This window comes from Zophobas morio, unplaced genomic scaffold (assembly GCF_036711695.1).
Source record: "Zophobas morio isolate AGI-343-1 ecotype UQ-CSIRO unplaced genomic scaffold, CSIRO_AGI_Zmor_V1 ptg000108l, whole genome shotgun sequence".
In the NCBI taxonomy this organism is placed as follows: domain Eukaryota; kingdom Metazoa; phylum Arthropoda; class Insecta; order Coleoptera; family Tenebrionidae; genus Zophobas; species Zophobas morio.
In genome coordinates, this window is record NW_026972213.1 from 5909246 (window position 1) to 5931011 (window position 21766).

Genomic DNA, 21766 nt, shown 5'->3' on the forward strand with positions numbered 1-21766 from the left:
TCATCCTTCTTGCTCTTCTTCAGTTATATGATTCTGATATTATTCATTTATTTATTTCTTAAAAATATACATACATATTTGAATTTCATTGTCATTGTCATCATTTTTATCCAGGGAACAATAACAGGGAATTATAACAGTGATTTTGACGAACACCTAATTTGTTTTTTGGCATTTTACAACTTACGCAGTACAAAAATGCTAGTTTTTTATTTCCGTTTTTCTACTAGATATTTTAAAATATTAAGGAATTAATTATTTCAAAATTTTAGGTGATTTCATTTTGAGGACGTTATAAGTTATAACACTGACCAAACTATTTCCACAGATCCCCACCAAAAAATTGATGACGTCACCTCAAAATAAGCAAATTAATCTTCTTTTTGCACTTTGCTTCGACTGTTTCTTGTAGAAAAAGTTTGGACTCTTATTTTAGAAATTACGTATCGATTTCTACGTAATTTTGGTCAGACATTGATTTAGTAACTTCAGAACACTAGAATTTATTTATTCAACCCGTTCTGAATTATGGAAGCAGTCTTCTGAAAACTTCGTCTTGACGTGCAAGCGGTGTTTGTTTTGCGTCAGAGGTGAGTGGAAATAACTTTTTCCAAGTGAGCTACACCGAATACAATGTGACAACATAAGTGCCGCTCAGTATATTTTTAACGAACGTTATTCACGAACAGAGCCTCTTCTAAGTGAGCTTATAACTTACGTGGCAATAATTTAGGTAACACAACTGTCCGTAAAGTTCGGAAGAAATTTAGTAAAAAAAAATCCTGAATGATATTTGACGAAAATAGAAATCCAAAAAGTCGGCTGTATTCTAAAAGCCACTTCGGCATTTTTGGCTGCTAATGTTAAATTTATGACGTCATTGATCTCTTTCAAAGGAAACTCCATTTTATTGCAACATTTTTAAAGAGCAGAGAAAGTAGATAATAAAAAATGTTAAAGAAATCTTTATTTCAATAACTGGTTATTTTTATAAAATATTTATAATAATTATGTGTTTTAGGACGATTTACAAAAACTTCGTATTTATCACAATATCACGTAAAACTTTGCACAGTAATCATGTTTTTTTCATAGCTATATTGTGTTGTCTTTTTACAAAGAGCCATTTGATTGCATATCAGTTGGAATAAACAAATAATCAAATTGTTTGCTAAAAATTGTTGTTTTTGTCGGTTTATTATGTAAAACTAATATGTATGTAAGCATTTACATTATTTGCCTTGGAAATAAATTTAAAACTCTTCGGGTTTGTCGCTTGTTTTGATGGCGTTCACCACAAACTGACACGTAGCCGTAGCTAACATTTGACGTCAGTTTGACATTTATTTGATTATAATTCCTATTTCTATAAGGCGGCAAAATTCATCGCCCACTTTAACATGACAACGATTTATAAAAATTCTGTATTTGCATGTATGTATAAAAGAATAACAAAACTAAAAGTGATGTAATGTATTCATATTATAGTGAATGTAGAACGACAGACGAATAATGCTTAATACAAACTACTAATAAAAAAAAAACACAGAAATGAACAGTTAAAAAGTAAAAGTGGCTAATAATAATCATTAGATGGCGGAAACAGTTTAGTAAACCGAAGACAAAATGGAAAGTGTCAAAAATAAACAGTCAATCTAATTATATAATAAGTAAGTACGTTTCTTTGCTTTTAAGTATCCATAAATCTTAAATTTTATTCCTATCTTACTGTTCGAAGCACAATTATCATGCTTTTAAAAAAACATCACATTATACTTCAAAATGTTACTTTATTTTTTTTATTTAATTGTTCGAAGAGCAGGGGTACATATATAAAATGAAAAATATTTTTTCGAGAATGTTTCACTTTGAGACGGGAGTGGCAGTGAGCAGCACAACACCTGAAAACAAACATCACACAAATAAACCAGCAGAGATACATATTTTATGGTCAAAGCTAGTCAATGATTTCCATTGAACTTGACCTAGAAATCAGAAGTAAGAGTTAAGGTTGAGGTGAAATCGTGTTCGCGGCAAGAATGTTGGATGTTTATACAACTTGGGAACAAAGTAAAACAAACTCTGATTATTATGTTTGTTAATTTTGCAGTTCCCAGAGTTTTGACTTTACAGTACGCTAAGTAGATGTAAATGAGTTTCTAGGGAATAATAATGAATCAGTGCGGGAAAATACAACTTTGTTTAACACTGAGACGATTAAACAGAAAGCGTGATGCACATTTTTAGTGGTTTGATATAATCAAGACTGCATGCTAATAAATAATTTAACTTGAAAAAATTCCACATCGAGTATAGTGGAAATTAGTTAATTAAAATTATCATATATAATCTTAAGTAACTTACTAATCTGTTTGTTGGTCCTGTACAAGGTAGCACATTTTGCATATTTTAAAAAATTGACAAGCAATTGTTGCCTTGTTTTTCCTTATGTAGGACCCTTATATCACATTTCTGGAAATTATTAATTAAAGTAAAATTAATAAAGTATTTAATGATTAAAAGGAATTTATTTTTTCATTCCCTTTAGATAATTGATGACGTCATGTTAAAACATTATTAAATTCATTTTATTAAAATATGCTTTGAGATGTAATTTGCTACCATTTAGCTTAAATGATTTACTAATTCTCCTCTCTATTTTTAAAACTGTTTCAAAAACATTAATCTGTGAATGCATTTATTTTATCTATTATCACAGCAAAAGTTCATATAAGTTTTTGCACCTTTTACATTATTTAATGATAACGTGTAATACAACACCTACACTGAAATTATAGTTATTGGTTTTTCATCATTTTACGGTAGGTACATTTAGTAATTTACCGACTTCGATAACATTAATGGTTTTTTGAAAACAGGTGCTCTAATTTTATCCTAAGTAATTATTTCGGTTCTTAATTACAATACTTGAAAAATAACTTATAGTTGGTCGTTTTGAACTTAAATATTCTTAAATATCACACTTTTAAGTTTTAAAATTATTATTTCTTGCAAATTTATTACTTACTTGTTATTTCATCGCAGTTTTTAATGGAAATTAATAAAGCATTATAAATAAAAAAAAACTGAAAAAACGAACAACGTGACGGTTAGTGGATTTATTGTACAAAATTCTACCAATATATTTTTACCGAAGGCTACACTAGTCGACAAGGACGTATTTATAACAATCGTTTGATCACACTCAAACAGATCTTGTTCAAAATTCATCAAACTATCATCTCGCGAAGTAGATTACTTTGAAATGAAGTTAATTTATTTTTCAAAAAGTGTCAAAAATTTGCCTGTGCAAGTAACAAAACTTAGTTTAATTCATTTATGATAAACTAGGTAACAAACTGAAGTAATTTTGTATTTTTACTTTCCGATCGTAAGCTAAGGAAATATTGTAATAGGGCCATCTAGCAAAAGACTACTTTCATGTTTTTTCGACGTTTCATGACCTCCTAGAGTAAGAAAAAATAGATCTGTGTTGATTTATATTTTTTAATATTTTAAATGGTTATTAGGTCTATCGAGAGTGTGTACATGAAAGTGTATAGAGATGGAATATCAGAACACAGCCACTAATAAGTAAGTAAACCATCAGTACTGGAGATTCATAGCAGTTCCACTGAATGAACGCAAACATTCTATTTACTTTAACAGTGACGTAGTTTTTAAAGGAAATTTGTTGTCAACTGTAATGTTTAAATCCTTGAATGTGTCTGAGCATATCAGAGTAATTCCATCAATAGGATAATTGTACATTATGTTGCTCCATTTTTTCAAATACCTCACAACGAGGCAATTGTTTTCATTTAAAAGAAATGAAGGTTCATTATGTTCCAAGTAAACAATAAACTCAAATTATTTTGGAGTTTCAACAGAATTAGTCAACAGGAAGAGCTACAGATCGTTAGAAAAAGGTAAAAAAACAGAAAAAGTAGAATGTTCCAGGTTGGACCCTTGTATCACCCGGACGTCGCGTGGAGAATATGTTAGAAACACAATTCAGAAAATGCTTAACAGTAAAATTCAAATTGTACAATTTGTTATCGATTTATATATTGTGACTACTGTTTCAATAATTTTCAAATTAAACCATACTGGACAACGGTAGGTGGTATTTTAAGAAAAACTTAAGATTTCGTAGGAACATGAAATTTCTAAATTTGTTGATACATTGAAGGATTATTTCTACAACCGGTCTTCAAATAGAACAGGATATTCAAATCTGTCAACAGAACATTGGAAGCCCAAAAATATCCGATTCAAAATGAGCTATAGCTTAGTACATACAAACTTACAGCCATAAAATTGTGAAAGTACTTGTATACGACTTTGATTTATTGTGTGATTTTACGAAATACTAAAATCTGTTGCGAAAGCTTAAAAAAATTTTAAACCCTCAGAAACACGCCATTATTCATCGATTATTATCAACTACAAAAAATACACATTATAATAAAAACGTTAAAATGGCGACGACATTACGGAAGTTATTGAAATTGTAGAAAAACAAAGACTAATTAATTGTTGCTATTAGGTAAACCTTGTCTAAATTTTGTTGTTTATATTTATTATACACTGCCACGCACAATTTTAAAATTTTATTTTTTTTATATAATCTTGTTATTTGTTCCACTTTGGTCCCTAATTCGTAATTATTGAATCAAATATAGAAATTCTAGAACAAAAATCGACAAAAACAACAAACTAATAACCAAATTGCAAGAAACCAAAAAATAATATCTTATTTGATAATGCTTTAAACGTCGCTCAGTTAGACTTAATAACGTGTATTGCCTCCTAGAGCATATTTTTAATCAAATTTCTAACTTCTTCTTGATCAATTTCTTGCCACTCTTGCGTCAATCTAAGTGTTAGCTCTGGGAGGGTAGTAGGAGGGTGCTGTAATGCTTTAATTCTTTTTCCCACTATGTCCCATAAATGCTCGATGGGATTGAGTTCCGGACTTTGTGCAGGCCAGTTCATACGTACGATTTCCACTTGTGCAAAATAAAATTTTAAAATTTTGCATTAATTTTGCGGGGCAGTGTTTTAACTTCTAAACTCATGATTTCTTGAATCACCCTTATATTTTACCTCATTTTTAGAAAAATAATTTATGACGAAACACTTTTCTTTTTTTGTTTAATTTCTTAATTTAATTAAAATTACAGCTAATTAAATTTAAGAAAATTGATTTAAACAAACTATTCGACGTTAATTATACTTTTAACAGGATAACATATTCCAAGAAAAATTGAATTATAAATAATTTGCAGGTAACCCATCTCGTCCAATTAGTCTTTGTTTTTTTTTATAGTACCTATATATTATATAGTACGATTAGTAAAAACAAGTAGTAAAATATAACTAGGTTAGGAAATAATTATATTAATTTCTACAGTAAGTGATAATTTTATTTTGAAGGCTTCACAGATATGCATAATGCATAAATATGCGTTGGATATTACCCCACTGCACTGCTTTAATGAAAGATAAAAGAAAAACTTGGAAATCATTGGAATAACATGAAAAATGGTCTGACGTAAGTATGTGATTTTCAACGTACTTTATAAAATATATAGTCTTGCTCTGTTTATGTTTGTTGTTCTACTTTTATGTCAAGTTTTTCCAGTTGGTAAATGGTATTTGTATTTATGCCTTGAAAAAAGTAAATGTATGGTATTTAACTATTTAACCATTTCAGACTTAATGAGGATATATGTATTTGCCTTCAATACCAATATATTATATGTATTGATATATTAATATTTTTTAATATTTTAAACATGGCTTACATACATAATGTATGGAAATAATTGTTAAAGGTGATGCCAAAACATGTAGACACCGTGGTTATTGTTTGAATAAATAACTGATAGGAATTAGGAACTTGTTATTTATCTAGTATTTGGTATTAAAATTTAAGATAGTACGAGTATATTGTGATTCACAGCTGTCGACGCGTTTCAACAGCTACGCTGTCATCTCTACGGACTAAACTGTCAAAGAACAGGTTGTTGAAATTTTTGATGTTGATGTGGGGATAATGTTTGTGTTAGTGTCACTACTCCGAGTGATTGTTCTAAAGGTACCAAAATGTAGGATGTATATTCATATAGTGAAAATTATAAAAATTCCTTTAAACTACAAGTTGTAATATTTTTGGCCAGTTTCTATGTCCTCTTCTAAAAATAAAATAAACTGTGACAGTTTTGCAATTATTAAAATATCAAATAAATTATTTATAAAAATAAACACATAATTATGCAATTACAGCTGACACACGCAATGGGTCAAAGTTTTAATTCCAATTTCCATGTGGTCAAAGAAAAAACAGAATTTTTTACAAATGCCACTGAAAGGAAATTCAATGAAAGCAGTATTTTATTTATTTTGACGGAAGACTGATTTCTAGCTGAAAAAGAATATATATAAACGAAAAAAAAAAAAAGGGGTCGTACACAGAAAGTGCATGTAAAGTTAAGATATTTTTTAAACGCAAGTGGAGTTACAGACAGGGTGTAATTATACTTAAGTTTGTTTTAAATATTTAATTAGTTAAGTAGTTAAGATATACACTGACCGGCAAAAAAAACCGGCCACCCTGAAAAATTTCGCAAAACCAAACTTTAAAAATTATTAATTAAACTAGTGATCGTTATTTTATTAAAGAACCATTCACTGTTGACACGTGATATATAAATTAACAAAAAAAAATTGGTCTAAAGAGTTTAGACAGTACTTCCCTCGCTGTCGGAAACGTGACGACTGCATGCCTATTATGTTTTTTTTTTCGCAGTGGATTTCAAAGAATTCGGTTTTGTAGTTCCTGAGTAAATCAATAAAATAAATTTACGCATTCATTAATTTTTTTGAGTCACCCTGTATATGCAAATCCAAAAAAAAATCAATGGAGTGATAAATCACAAGTACAGACTCATCATATTTTGTACAGTTTAGATAGGATTTATTCGGCAAACTTTCGAGCTGACGTCATCAAGTTTTTGGAGGGGATAAGCAAATATATTTTGACTAAACATTTATTATGCTCTTTATGACCTTAAAACATCTGCAAGATTTCAGAGCATTCGGTTTTGTAGTTCCTGATTAAATCAATAAAATATATTTACGCGTTCATTAATTTTTTTGAGTCACCCTGTATATGCAAATCCAAAAAATATGAATGGAGTGATAAATTACAAGTACAGACTCATCATATTTTTACAGTTTAGATAGGATTTATTCGGCAAACTTTCGAGCTGACGTCATCAAGTTTTTGGAGGGGATAAGCAAATATATTTTGACTAAACATTTATTATGCTCTTTATGACCTTAAAACATCTGCAAGATTTCAGAGCATTCGGTTTTGTAGTTCCTGATTAAATCAATAAAATATATTTACGCGTTCATTAATTTTTTTGAGTCACCCTGTATATGCAAATCCAAAAAATATGAATGGAGTGATAAATTACAAGTACAGACTCATCATATTTTTACAGTTTAGATAGGATTTATTCGGCAAATTTTCGAGCTGACGTCATCAATTTTTTGGAGGGGATAAGCAAATATATTTTGACTAAACATTTATTATGCTCTTCATAACCTTAAAACATCTGCAAGATTTCAAAGCATTCGGTTTTCTAGTTTCTGAGTAAATTAGTAAAATAAATTTACGCATTCATTAATTTTTTTGAGTCACCCTGTATATGCAAATCCAAAAAATATGAATGGAGTGATAGATCACAAGTACAGACTCATCATATTTTGTACATTTTAGATATGATTTATTCCACAAACTTTTGAGCTGACGTCATCAAGTTTTTGGAGGGGATAAGCAAATATTTTTTGACTAAAGATTTATGATGCTCTTTATAGCCTTAAAACATCTGCAACATTTCAAAGCATTCTGGTTAGCAGATTAAAAATTAAATTTCAAAATGTTGTTTTATAATTTTGATTTTTTTTCCAAAAATCTGGACGTTTCGAGTGAAAAGTCGATTCGGAGTTGTAAACTACATGTGTAGGACTATGTTATTTTATACAATTGAAAACCCATTTACTATGTACAATTTTGAAGTGACGTCATCGCATTAGTGGTGGGGATGATTAGACAAATTTTGGTTAGCGTTTTACCATCTACATAATATTCTTAATATAAGTACAAAATTTCACAACAATCGGTCGAGTACTTTCGGAGATTATCTGTCTAATAAAAATCCGGGACAACAGACGGACAGACGGACGGACAGACGGACAGACGGACAGACGGACAGACGGACGGACAGACGGACAGACGGACAGACAGACGGAAATGGGAGACCTATTTCTTCGTCTTCTAGGGGTCATGAAAGATCGAGAAAACGTAAAAGTAGAGAGTCGGCCGACGGACTCGATTACAATACTTCCTTTGCTTACGCTCGGGAAGTAAAAAAGAAGACAAATAAACCCAGAATTAAATTTAATTTAACAAAATAACAGAATCAGAGCGACAATTTGAGAGAAGTCTGTAAAAGAGTTGACGGTATTGTTTTCGCGTGAAAACGTTTATTAACTGCCAAACTTATAATCAAATGATGAAAAACACTGTTGACAACAACAACCTCCTTTATTGTTTTAATTAAGAAAATATCGTACTTGGTCTGTTTGTTATTTTGTTAACTTAAATTTAATTCTGCGTTTATTTGTCTTCTTTTTTTTACTAATTTGAAGATCATGTGTCAATAGTGAATGGTTTTTTTAATAAAATACCGATCACTAGTTAAATTAATAATTTTTAAAGTGGTTTTGCGAAATTTTTCAGGGTGGCCAGTTTTTTTTTTGCCGGTCAGTGTATCATTAAATCGTAATAAATCTCAAGCTGTAAACACATCTTTTAAATAATAAAATATATTCAATGCTGTTATTTTAATATTTTTTTTTTTTTTCTTTAGTAGGACACAAACTTTACCAAATTCTACATTTTATGTGAATAAACTGAGAGTTATTTCTAGAAAAGTTGGATAGTTATAGTTATCCTTTGCATCTGAGAAGCGTTGAACTTCATTTAGGTACTCGTAATTTGGTGTGTAGAAGGCATATTTGTGTAAGTAGTTCCACAGATAAATGGGTCCAAATATCAAGTTGTTTTATATAGGTACATGACCAGTTTATAAATTGACTTATTTGACCTTAACAAAGTTAGTCACAGAGATAATTTGCGGTTACGGGTGAGTGAAAATGTTTTTATGTTGGACGGATGTTTTTTTGCGAACATCAGATTTCGCAAGTATAGGGCTTAAAAAAATTCTTCTGGGTAACAAAACCCGCCCCTAGAATTTAGAAACATGATATATTTTAATGTTGTCGATGATTTTATTGCAGACATTGAAACAAACAGCAATGAAACGTAATTATAACTTATAAATATCCACTCGTTAGCGATACCAACTCTAGTTATCCTCTTTAGTGTTTTGTGTATAAAATGAATTTGTCATTGGGTGGCTAATAATAAAATCAAGGACTATAAACACCACTCGTTATTTTTACGCACATTTTTTACTAACTACGAGTACCTCGACAGAAAATTCAGTTCCAAAATTTTATCAGTGTACAACAGAAGTATAAGAGTGAACTATGTTTTTTTCATAAAAATTGTTTTATTTCTATATAACATAATAGTCCAAGTTTTTTAATTTTACTAAATTTTAACCTTAAAACAATAAAAAAACCGCGGTTCGTTGGTTCGTATGTACGTATCTAAAAAAGAAATTCGGCATAGTTTCGTGTCGTAAGAACACCATGAATGAATGGGGTTATGACTTTCCAATGTTAGTTTTACTTTCTATTCATTTCAATATTTGAAGATGTCGGTAGGAAGACACTTTCTTTTATCGCTTCGAGTAATCTGATCTAATACTATTACATTTATTTTCACTCACCTGATGGTTTTACCCGAACAATCAGCTTGTCTCTGGGAGAAGTGGTGAATGTCTTGGAGTCAAAGATATCCTGCAAAAAAACGAGTTAAGTTTCTTGACACTTAACCTCTTACAGATAATGAAATTGTATCTCGTGCCATCTTTTTGCGCCTTTGAACTTTCGATACGTTTGTAATTTAAATACCGGTGAAGTGTCAAGCAAGGTGAACTGTTTTTAGTTTGATAATATGTTAACTTATTTTGAAGTTGCGATGATTCAGACGTCATGAGTATGTAAATCTACACTTGACCATGGATTTTTATGGCATGTAACGTTGTTAGAAAGTGGAATAATAAAACAAACAAAAGAAATTATCTGTAGCAGTAAAGATAAGCAACGTGAAATATTCTGTTCCACTAAAATGTCCAAGCATTAAAAGTGTGTTCATGATTACGAAAACATGTACAATTGTACATTATCAAATAAAAACTTTTGAAGTTGCTCATTCTTTTTAAAGAAAGGGTTCTTAAATGACAATAAATTTTCCACACAAACCGTTCTCAAATGTGATGCAACATATTGAAAAAATACTTCAACTTTTACTTTCCTTCTTGGTGAAATAGTTTTTTTTTCTCTATGTATATAAATTAGTCTGTGTTTACTAATAGACTCGGTACCTACGTTATTCATTGGTTTCGGATCTTATGGTCAACAACCGCTGTTGGACTTTGTCTTGAGTTTAAGGAAGTCGACTTAATTTATAATAATTTAATTGCCTTAAAATTGTATGATTGTTGGTTTTTCATAGTAATAAACATGCAACGGTTCTAAACTGACCCTACTAATAAAAAATGTGATAAACTATAAATATATTAAATGTTTGTAAATATTATTTAGTATCAGTTGTCATTTGAAAGATCTAATTTGCGTATTCGCTGTAAATCTAAATTCAAATGATAATAAATAGATAATATTAAGATAATTTTTTACACCAAAATTGTGTGCTAGTACTAAATTTACATGATAACTTAAAAGGAATTTGGCATTCGTTTATTGTTAAGAAAAATTAATACAAGATACCACTGATGTTCATGATTCGATTAGAAATTCTCATAATCATGCTTCATAAGAATCGTTATTTGTAAGTATTCAGTCATTTTGTTCAAAATAATGTTTAAGTAAGGAAGTTTAAGTATGTTACTTATTCATGGCACAACAAACGAGTTTTTAAAGGACAGAAAATCTCAATAAAAAACGGAATGGAAATTGTGCAAGAAAAATGCGAGATACAATATCTACTCAAATCAAGATGCACTATCACAGATATACCTACCTTTAAAGCTAAAATTGTATAATATAGTTCAAATCTAAAATAAATGTCAACGTACCTATCTTACTTTAAACAATAAATAAATGCAATGTAAAGATAGGAAATAGAGAGCCCAGCCTATTATAATGCTAAGTATAAGTTTAAAGAAATAGTATAGTCGTTCAAATAAATTATACTCCGATTTTTTTCTAGACAAAATGCTGCATATTGCAATGATTTTTTTGTTGCAATGCAAGCACACATGTTATTCGAAATATTTATAGCAAAATATGTTTTATCTCAAATGCCACAATTACTTTAAAACTAGCTTGTATAGCAAATATGTTTATATGACGAATAATCGACAAAACCAAATAGAGTGTAAATATTATAAGAAAAACATAGTTTCCTCTACATATTTTCTTTAGATTGGATATAATTTATTAATTATTGTGTAAATGCATGAATGGAACAATTCCAGTCAACTCCGAAATGAAATAAATTGAATCGAATGCTCGATCTTTATGTATATTTATTTCGTGATTATAAATTCTAACGGTTACAAATCCAACCTGCAATATAAAATAATTGTGGGGAACGTCACCTCGGATTCAAATATTGTGTATCTTTAAAAATAATAATAACTATAGTAGTATATGTTTTCCGTCAATGTTTTATAACATTATAGGATCGTCATTGTAACACATTGAAATAAAAACAGTACCATTAAATAAACAAACTTTTAACAACGGTCATGTAGCAAACCTTGAGTTATGTAAGCAGGTAGCACATTCTCCTAATAAGAAGTTTCTTCAAATTCTCTTTAAGTGACTTATTTTCTGGTAAACATATAGGTAAATGACTTGAAGTGAATATAATTTATTTAAATATTCCATTCGAACATTTTTAGGATCTGCTGACGTATTCGTAGTCTAGAAAAAGTCATACACTTATTTTTTTTTTACTTATTTAGTTTATTGAATGTAATATAAAAAAGTGAAAATGTTATGTTTTAAGCTGTTTTATTAGATGCATACAAATTAATCACAGAGGAATCGGTGAGAATGAAAGAAAATCATCTTATAGGTTATGCCGGTGCAAACAGTAGGTAATCAATTTTTGGCTGTTTTTTTAACTACATACCTTTTTGTCATACACTGATTTCTGTTTTGTATAAACGGAAACTGAGATGCAAAATAAAGTCCATATGTAAAAATATATACAGAGGACAATCTTGTTAAGACTTATATTAATTGCTCTTTAAATTGTTGTGTGAAAACTGTGAAAAATTTCAAGCTCAATATTAAGTGTAAATTAACAAAAAATTAAAATATTTATAAATATTAAGTACAGGCAACCAACATTTCTCCTTACCTTAATTGTATATTGCTCTGCTTCAGTAATATTTAACTCCGATAAAGTCACGTTTAACATGTAAGGATAACCATCCACCCTATTACTCAAAAAACCAATAGCATAAGACGGGGCACCGTTTTTATCTTTGGGTAAAATCGGCTTTGTCCAAATATCAATATTCTTAAACTAAAATTGCGAATCATTTAAATTAAATTCAACACAATACTTTCTGAGCTTTACCGTAGTCACCAATCGTCCTTGAATGCCCAAAGAGTCTTGATTAATTTTTATAATCTCTTTATTTAAGAGTATGTCTCTAAACCTAGGCTCTATAGTTCTTAAATCGACAGACATGATCAAAGGGGCAGCCATTATTGCCCATATCGCCATTTGAGCTTTGCTTTGTTCGTAGCTGAGACCAAAATTGCCTATGATTAGCATATCTGGATCATTCCAGTGACCTACTCCAGAAAAGGATGCTATGCGGTCTTGGTTGGTGCTAAACCATTTCAAAATACTGGTGACGTTGGACCACGTGTCGTCTATATCGTCCCAGTTTCGCCATAGGTTGCACGTGTCTTGTAATGCAGTGTAATTTGGCTAAAAAATGTTTATGGCATGAACTGAAAATATCTATTTTTTAATTGTAAAATTTTTAAAGTGGTGACGAATTTGTTTGGTTTAAAATTTACCTTAACACCTTTAGGTTCTTGGTAGGCAGGCCAGCTACAAGAATATACTATAGGACGTCCTGTTTGATTCAAATAATTGCCCATTTCAATATAACCTGAAAAAAATTTAATCTTTCAGTAAATTAATTATAAAATTATGCTACTTAAAAATTAAATACCTGGTTGTAAATCTGTAAGGTCTGCATAACACCCATCCAGTTTCAAGTAATCAACGCCCCAATCAGCAAACGTTTTAGCATCAATTTCTAGATATCCATGACTACCTGGATACCCTGCACATGTTTTGGTTCCATAGTCTGCGTATATTCCAAATTTTAATCCCTTATCGTGGACCTAAAATTCAATGATGTGCTTAAAGTATGATGAAAACCAAAAACTTGTTTATCTAAATTTTAAGGTGGACATCAACTTTTTTTTTGACAAGTTGACTTTACTGTGTTACAAATTTTGTCCTTGTTTTTTATTATTTATGTTGTATCTCCACCGCGTTTTTTTATGCCTAACATTATAAACAACTAACAGTCTACATTGCACACATTAATTGTAAACTGCCTACTTTTTTGTATTTATGGTTACCATTATTTTTCACTAATTAGAATTAAATAATTATTATTTATCATTACAAAGATTTTTAGCCACCAATTGTAAACTTTTTTATATGATCTTTTACAAATTCATTCGAAGATACAGCAAGTCACAATGGTCAAAATGTCTGATAAGAATATTTTTTTATAATACCTAGATTTATTTATAAATTTTTGGAAAATATTTTGTATAATATAAATAATAATAAACAAATGTTTAAAGCATTTAATATATTAATATCAATAACACCAGTTTACAAGGTTTTATATCCAAAGACAAAAATAGTTGAAATTAAAGGATTTGGGTTCGGGAAATTCAAATCTGAAAGCAGAAAAAATCCATCACGTTAGATTTTTGAGATATTTATATAAACATACCCCGTATTTCTTTTCTTTTATACAACTCTTGTAACTTTTTTATTTTTAAATATATATGAACATATAGTTCTTTGAGCAAATTTGTATCATTTTAACAGATCATTTACGTAAATAAATAACATGAGTATCAATTTTTCAAGCTACTAGATTGTCATCAATATTTTATTTAAAATTTTGCAAGTATTGATTTTAGAGTAATTGGTTGCTTTCGATTTTTCTACGGGAAGTGATAATAAAAACGCGGGGTTGACCTCACAAAGATCGTTTAAAATGACACAAATTTGCTCAAAGAAATACAAGTTTATCTTTAAGAATAAAGAAGTTACAGGGGTTGTATTAAATAAAAGCAACACCCAGTATATATTATAAACATTATGACTGAAAATTAAAAATGATTAACACTAGCGTTTCTTTTATTGACAGTACTGTTAGTTTCCCTTATAATAGACAAACAGTAACACATTTTCGTCCCAAAATCCTTGATACCTTGATAACAAAACTGATTTGCACTTACATTGCACGATCTCGAAGACATTTTTTATGCGACAATGGTGCATTAACATGAATCAGTTTAACACTAACGTGAAGGTAAAAGCATAGTTTATTATTTTAGATTTATGAAAAAACCTGACGTGATAAGGATTATCCGTTTTTGGATTTGTTATCAGTTAGTAATTTAGAAGTAAAACATATTTTTTTTATTTTTGGATATGAAAAAAAGGTTAAATTTATAAACTAGTGATAATTTGTTGAAGTACCGTCAGATTTATAGAGGAGAAAACCAAATAAATTTTACTGAATATCCTGTCTCTTTATGAGTAAAATTAAAAACTGAGGTATATTTTTAAAACCATCATTTTATGACACATGTCTAAAGCCAACCTTCCTTTAACTATTTTGAGTTTAGGTCATCAATTTTTTGAAAGAGAATCGCGTCGGTTAACACCTTACTAACTGACGCTCAAGTGTTTATTTAGGTTTATATATCTAAATAATGTCATGTAGAAATTAGTTTGATTTGAATGAGTTTGTCTTCTCAAAACATAGGACTAAAATTATTAATTAAACCACAATCGAACATGCGTGACGACGTCATCTACATGGATAATAGCGCAAAAGCAGTCACAGCGTATTACGAGTGCAAGAAAAAACAAGGACACGTATATCAACTTGTATTGGTGCAGTGTAATGCTAAAAATAACAGTGTTGTATTTCCAAAATGTTCTGAGAAAATGGAGTAGACCGTTCTGATTTAATCAGTAGTTCCTGAGTAAATCAATAAGATACATTCACGCATTCATTATTTTTTTTAAGTCACTCTGTAAATGCAAATCCAAAAAAATATGAAGAGAATGATAAATTACAAAGACAGACTGATCATATTTTGTACAATTTAAATAGGATTTATTCGGCAAAATTTTGAGCTGACGTCATCAATTGTTTGGAGGGGATCAGTAAATACATTTTGATTAAACATTTATGAAATTATGATGCTTTCGGAGATTATTTGTCTAATAAAAATCGGGATGGCAGACAGACAGACAGACGGACAGACAGACGGAAAAGGGTTACTTATTTATTCTCATTTTAGGGGTCATGAAAAATCGAGAAAACGTAAAAGCACAGAGCCGGCCGACGGACTCGATTACAATACTTCCTATGCTTATGCTCAGGAAGTAAAAATAGTAATAGTAAGCTAAAAAGATTATGTTGTCTCAGGGTATAACTCTCTAAAGCCTCCTCGGGTACAATTTGAAGGTGTAAAAAATGTTCGCAAAATTTGTTTTGTAGTTGTAGTCTTATTTTTGAAATTTTCTTGTCGGTTAAGCTGGATTTTCTTAGCTTTTTGTTTTTTGAAACGGCACTTATAAAATATATGTATATTTAATTCGTTTACATATTTTAATTTTTAGGTACGTTTTCTATGACTACATCACAAAATGGGTGAAGTAAATATATTGCTTAAGAAAATACTTACATAATCAGATAAGGCTTTAATTCCACTTGGAAACCTAGTGGCGTTCGGTTGTAACCTTCCTTCACTATCTCTTTCTTTGGACATCCAACAATCATCTATTATGAGATACTCATAACCGGCTTCTAAGTATCCATCTGATACTAAATGGTCAGCCATTTCTTTAAACAACTTTTCGCTAAAAATAAAACTATAACAAAAAAAAACTTTACATTGGAACCACCTGATGCATTCATCTGGATAAGCTTCACAGTCAACCAAACATCTAAATCTTTGCCAGTGCATCCATCCCATGGGAGGAGTAAGAGCAAGTCCGTTATCCAGTGTTTGTACAGACGACAAACTGGTAATAATCGAGACCAAAATCCAGATTAAGCAAATCATTTTTTAACTGAAAATTGGAAAAATAACCATATGGTAAGATAATGAGAGCACCGTTTCCGGTAGTCGAATACTGTTAGGAACACTTGCTGTACGTTTTATTTTGCATTTAAATTTCATGCAGCTGAATTAGATTGTACCTACCCGTGTGCGTAATTTGAACTGGTCACTGTCACTAATCCGTCCCTCAAAACTGCTACGCTAGTTGTAGATCTCGTTCATTTGTATGAGTTCAATAAACTAGCAAAGCTGTTTCGTTTCAACAACCTGTGCAGAATAGAAGATTATCGACTAATTTGAATTTCAAATAAAATGTGGTTTGCACTCCATCGAAGTTATTACTGAGCTATATATGTGGTTAGTGAAAATTATCATCCTTTTTGCTTATCAGTACAGAATGTAAATAAATTTCGATCGTTCGGTTAACCGTACAATACTTCGTAAAATATTTATAGTTTGTGACTGATATTGGTTTAACGAGTTGTCATTGCATCGAAGTATCGAAGAAGATAAGGTTTTAACACACAAATGACCAATGTCATGGGTCAGCGACGCGATTTTTGTCCAAGGAGTTCAACCCCTACAAACATTAAAAAATGTAAAGGAAGTTATTTTTTCCCGCGCAGTGTCATTTGCATCAAGGGCATCGATAACATGATATTTTTCTAAAAATTTTGTATTCCTACATCAAATAACTGATTTTTTACTTTTCAGGCGTAAGCTATTATTGCAATAAGGTCCATCCGGCGAACGATTAATTTCATGTTTTTCAACGTTTCCTTACCCCTAGACTATGAACAAATAGATCTTCCGTCTATCTGTCGTCGGCCGTCTGTTGAGGCATGTAATTCCGAAAGTACTTACTAGACTACTTGCAACTGTAGTGAAATTTTATGTGTTTTAGGAATATCGTGTAGATGTTAAGACTCTAATCAAAATTCGTTTGATCATCGCCACTGACAATTCGAATTTTATAAAATAACATACTTCTACACCTTTTATGAATCCGCCTTGATTTTTCGTCTTAGAGATAAAGATTTCTGGAAAACAATAAAATTAACATGTTACAATTTAACTTAGAAACTGCAAAATCGAATGCTATGAAATCTCCAAAGATTTTAATCTTATCATGAGAATAATTTATTATTCAAAATTCAAAAACTAGTTGACGTCATCTCAAATTTTTGATGCATAAATCCTATTTAAAATGTGCACAATATTGTCAGTCTACAATTGTGGTTTATAAATGCATTCATATTTTTTAGAATTTTCCATTTTCCCGAAATTTTGAGAATGTTATTATTAGTACATTTTTTAAATATTTTATTACACCTGTCCCGTATTTGTTATGAATTATGACAAACTCACCTGAAACATACATTTACATTTATTTTAACTTATAAGGATTATAAAAAAAAAATGTTAAAAAAAGAGTGCGTCGACCCAGGGATGCACGGTTGGAGTTATAACTCTGCGTTGTCAATTTATATAAATTAAACACGTATACGAGGCGAAGTAATTTTGCACCTTCGAAAAGGTTCTAGTGGAGCAACTGAAAATTAGTATTTTCTTAAAATTCAAAAAATAACGCTTGGCAAACAGGTACAAATTCCCGCAAGGGTGTCCAAAATGCGAGTATAGCAGTTTTTTGTTTCATAGCTACCTATCCTTTAAAACTTTTTGGAATTATTTGCGCAATAATTTATAGTTTTTGGCTAACCAGACGTATTTCGGAGATGAATTTTTGCACACAGTATTTATTTTCCATGTTTAATCAAGTGATGCAAATTCAAAATTAAATTGAGGCATGGAAAATTTACTTTTTCAAGATATGTAATGATTATTCTCACCGGTTCATATTAATCCTCACTTATAAAAACACCTACATTTCAAATTTCATAACAATCCGTTCAAAAATACTTGAATTATTGCGCCCGAAAGTGTTACGTGGGACACCCGGTATAAACCAGGAAGTATGCTTATTTGTTTAGAAAATTTAAAAGTGTCGAATTTTGAAATCTTTGCTGAAACGTTGCCTCTGGATGATGATCATTTTAAAATGATTTTTGAAATGTACGGACGTTTCCATGCGTATTCCTTTGCTTTGCAAGTTCAGAAACCGAAAGATTATGCAAGACTTGCCAGTAACACGCAAAAACAAACATTCTTAATGAATTTCTGATTAATCCAAATGGTCGCTCTAAGCAACACATAAAAAACTTGGGTAAATTGGTTGAAATTTCTTTGGTGGCAGGGACAGAGATGACAACAGAATGATTGAAGAGTTTAAAAAGTACTCTGGAAATGGCATTGTGGAGCAGCTGAGTGAAATTGTTACAGAGAAGCCAGATTACTCGGTCATTTTACATGGCGACTGTTGAAGCAATAATATGATGTTCAAGTATAAGGTGAGTTATAACAAATATTAATTATGTTTACAATAAAACAAGTAATTTAGGTTTCTCAGAATACTAAGAAAGTAATTGACATGCGTTTTCCAGTTAAAGATTTATCGTATTGTTTGTATTCTGGTGCTTCTAAGAAAGAGCTCGACAGTTATAATGAATATTTAAAAGTATATTATGAAAGTTGTTCGTCTTTTTTAAGAAACTTAGGAAGTGATCCTCTAAAATTGTTTCCTTTTGAAATTCTTAAAGAACACTGGAAGAAATATTCCAAATTTGGAATGATCATATCGCTCCCCATTCTCAAAATGCAGGAAACCAAGAAAGAAGATATTATAGATTTCTCAGGTGAAGTCGATGAGAATAAAATAAAGAATATGGTGTCTCAAGCCAAGTTTAACGAAGAAGGCTTCAAAAAACGAATAAAAGAAGTACTTCAACATATGACAGAAATAGGTGTTTTGTAAAATGTAAAATGTGTTATTTTTGTAATGTAATAAATTGTAATAAAACTTAAAACAAATGTTTTCGTAAATAATAAATAGTAATACCATTGTTTAAGTATATACTTAATATACTTAAATAATGGTAATACATAGAACATAAAGATGTAAATCTCCCTTTCCGTCGGTGTGTCGTTTGTTTTGGCGGACGAGTGTTATTAACCTGATAAGTGATAATATTATGCTAATTGCTAAATCGAATGTTATTTTAACTCATACGTTAATGAGGCGCTGTCATATAAAAAATATATAAATAAAACTGTAGGTATGTGAGTTATTTTGAAAATTTTGCATAATAATCCTAAAACATACATAAAAACGTAGGTATTTGTCCTACTGCAATTTCGGTTATATCAGTTGTATAATGATATAAAAACAGAAACTCATGCATCACATCTGCTCAATATCAGTGATACTGATAACTGATAAGATAACAGCGTACTTGTTGTGACTAATACCAACTTTAAGTTGCTAGTTTAGTGACTGTACGATTTGTTAAATACCTGGTAAAATTAATCAAAAATCAAACATCATGGAATTATTAAAAGAACGCCCTGACATTATAAGCTTCCTTGAAAATGTTGCCAAAGAACAAGGAATGCGCAACTATAAACTAACCAATATTCAGACTAACAAAGAAAAAGAAGGAAACATGGGATTAATCATCATGGCAACTATCGAAGAAACCACCACCAACAAAAAACTCAACCTTGTAGTAAAAGCAGCTTTCTTAGACGAAGATGTTCGACAAAACGTACCAATCGAAAGAGCCTTCTTAAACGAAATCTATTTTTACACAGAAGTTTATCCAACGTTTAAAAAATTCGAGCGTGAATGCGGAATTTTACATGGAATTAATTTTGTGCCCAAATGCTACAAGACGTTGACTGACAATGGAAAAGAAATGTTGTGTTTGGATAATTTAAAAGCTTCAAATTTTGAAATTTTCGACAAGAATTTGAATTTGGATCATGAACATGTTAGTTTAATTTTTAAAACTTATGGTAAATTTCATGCGTATTCCTTTGCTATGCAAGACCAAAGACCTGAAGAATACGCTAAACTGGTTGGGAAGTTTTACAACATTTATTGTGAGTTCTTGGATAACCCAAACGAGAACATTAAGAACTATTTGAAGGGGTCGGGTAAAGTTATTGAGGAATGTTTAATACCGGGAGAAGATGATGAGGCGATAGAAAAATATAAAAAATACGTGGATTACGGTATTGTGCAGCAAATGATTGAGGTGGTAACAGCAGACTGTGATCATTCGGTTGTTTTACACGGCGACTGTTGGAGCAATAATATGATATTTAAATACGAGGTGAGACGTGCAACTACAATGAGTACTAATTTATATAATTTCAAAATTTTTCATTTTAGACAGAAAACGATGTTAAAAAGCCAATAGATATGCGTTTCTTAGATTTGCAAGTGGTTAAAGTTGGAAGCCCTGCTTGTGATTTGTCTTATGCCTTATACTCCGGTGCTTTTAAGGACGTCTATGATAACTTAGATGATTATTTAAAAATCTATTACGAGAGTTTTTCATCCCTCCTGAAGGGGTTGGGGAGTGACCCCGAGAAATTATTTCCGTTTGAAGCTCTTAAAAATCATTGGAAAAAATATGCGAGGTTTGGAATGATAATGGCTTATGGAATTCTCACCGTAAAATCGCCTGGCAAAAAAGTGGTGCAGATAACTGGGGATGATGAAAGTTCTAATAAGTTAGTTGGAGAAGAAAATAAAAATTTTAGGAGACGATTAAGGGAGTTAGTGAAACATATGGCAAAAATTGATGCTTTATGAAGTCTTTTAATACTTCTAAACAAACTTTATAGATTATATTGCATTTTAACTACAAGAATGAGCGGATTATTATTACTTAGCAGCCCCTGTCGAGAAATGGGACGTAAATTAAGTACGTCTAGTGCTCTCACCGATTCCTAAATCCAGGGTCTGCTCACAAAATATTCCATCCTCATCGTAACAGTCACTTAATGTGTATAAAAAATAAAATATTTTTTTAAATATATACTTATATTAACTATAATTGTGTAATTACAATAATAAAAAGCCCATATAGCTTTCATAACAGTGTTACGCAAATTATATGAATATAAAAAAAAGTATACATACAAAAATTAATTTAAACCACTGAAATACTAATCGAAATCACTATTTCTAGTGTCAAAATCGTCTTCAAAAATGTCGCTAGTCTCGTCACCATTGACATTAATAATAAATTCTAGAAACTCTGATGGGTGATGA

At 30.4% G+C, this 21766-nt stretch overlaps 2 protein-coding genes and 1 long non-coding RNA gene across 3 annotated transcripts; 2 read left to right on the forward strand and 1 right to left on the reverse strand.

Moving 5' to 3' along the window:
- Positions 1-1770: 1770 nt before the first annotated feature.
- LOC135144655 (alpha-N-acetylgalactosaminidase-like) lies at positions 1771-16590 on the reverse strand. Its single transcript, XM_064076708.1, has 8 exons — positions 16430-16590; positions 16210-16384; positions 13428-13602; positions 13270-13364; positions 12818-13177; positions 12596-12763; positions 9933-10002; positions 1771-1901 (listed from the first exon to the last, which is right to left on the reverse strand). The coding sequence occupies exons 1-8, from the start codon at positions 16588-16590 to the stop codon at positions 1864-1866; spliced, it is 1242 nt and encodes a 413-aa protein (XP_063932778.1). The 3' UTR covers positions 1771-1863.
- On the forward strand, positions 16559-19443 carry LOC135144657 (uncharacterized). The gene is made up of 3 exons (XR_010283208.1): positions 16559-16623; positions 18842-18995; positions 19046-19443. It is a non-coding gene; the product is annotated as an uncharacterized LOC135144657 (long non-coding RNA).
- A 514-nt stretch (positions 19444-19957) lies between these two features.
- On the forward strand, positions 19958-21590 carry LOC135144661 (uncharacterized). The gene is made up of 2 exons (XM_064076715.1): positions 19958-20819; positions 20879-21590. Exons 1-2 carry the CDS (start codon positions 20028-20030, stop codon positions 21302-21304), a joined length of 1218 nt encoding a protein of 405 aa, XP_063932785.1. The 5' UTR covers positions 19958-20027; the 3' UTR covers positions 21305-21590.
- Positions 21591-21766: the final 176 nt, after the last annotated feature.

What these genes read in the sequence shown, in the direction of transcription:
- LOC135144655 (XM_064076708.1), bottom strand. Translation starts at nt 16,590, where the DNA reads ATGATTTGCTTAATCTGGATTTTGGTCTCGATTATTACCAGTTTGTCG. An exon ending in TATCCAGATGAATGCATCAG is followed by an intron (nt 16,385 to 16,429) that starts GTGGTTCCAATG and finishes TTTTATTTTTAG; the next exon opens with CGAAAAGTTGTTTAAAGAAA. An exon ending in TGTTCGGGTAAAACCATCAG is followed by an intron (nt 1,902 to 9,932) that starts GTGAGTGAAAAT and finishes GTTTGTTTTCAG; the next exon opens with GTGTTGTGCTGCTCACTGCC.
- LOC135144661 (XM_064076715.1), top strand. Translation starts at nt 20,028, where the DNA reads ATGGAATTATTAAAAGAACGCCCTGACATTATAAGCTTCCTTGAAAAT. An exon ending in ATATGATATTTAAATACGAG is followed by an intron (nt 20,820 to 20,878) that starts GTGAGACGTGCA and finishes TTTTCATTTTAG; the next exon opens with ACAGAAAACGATGTTAAAAA.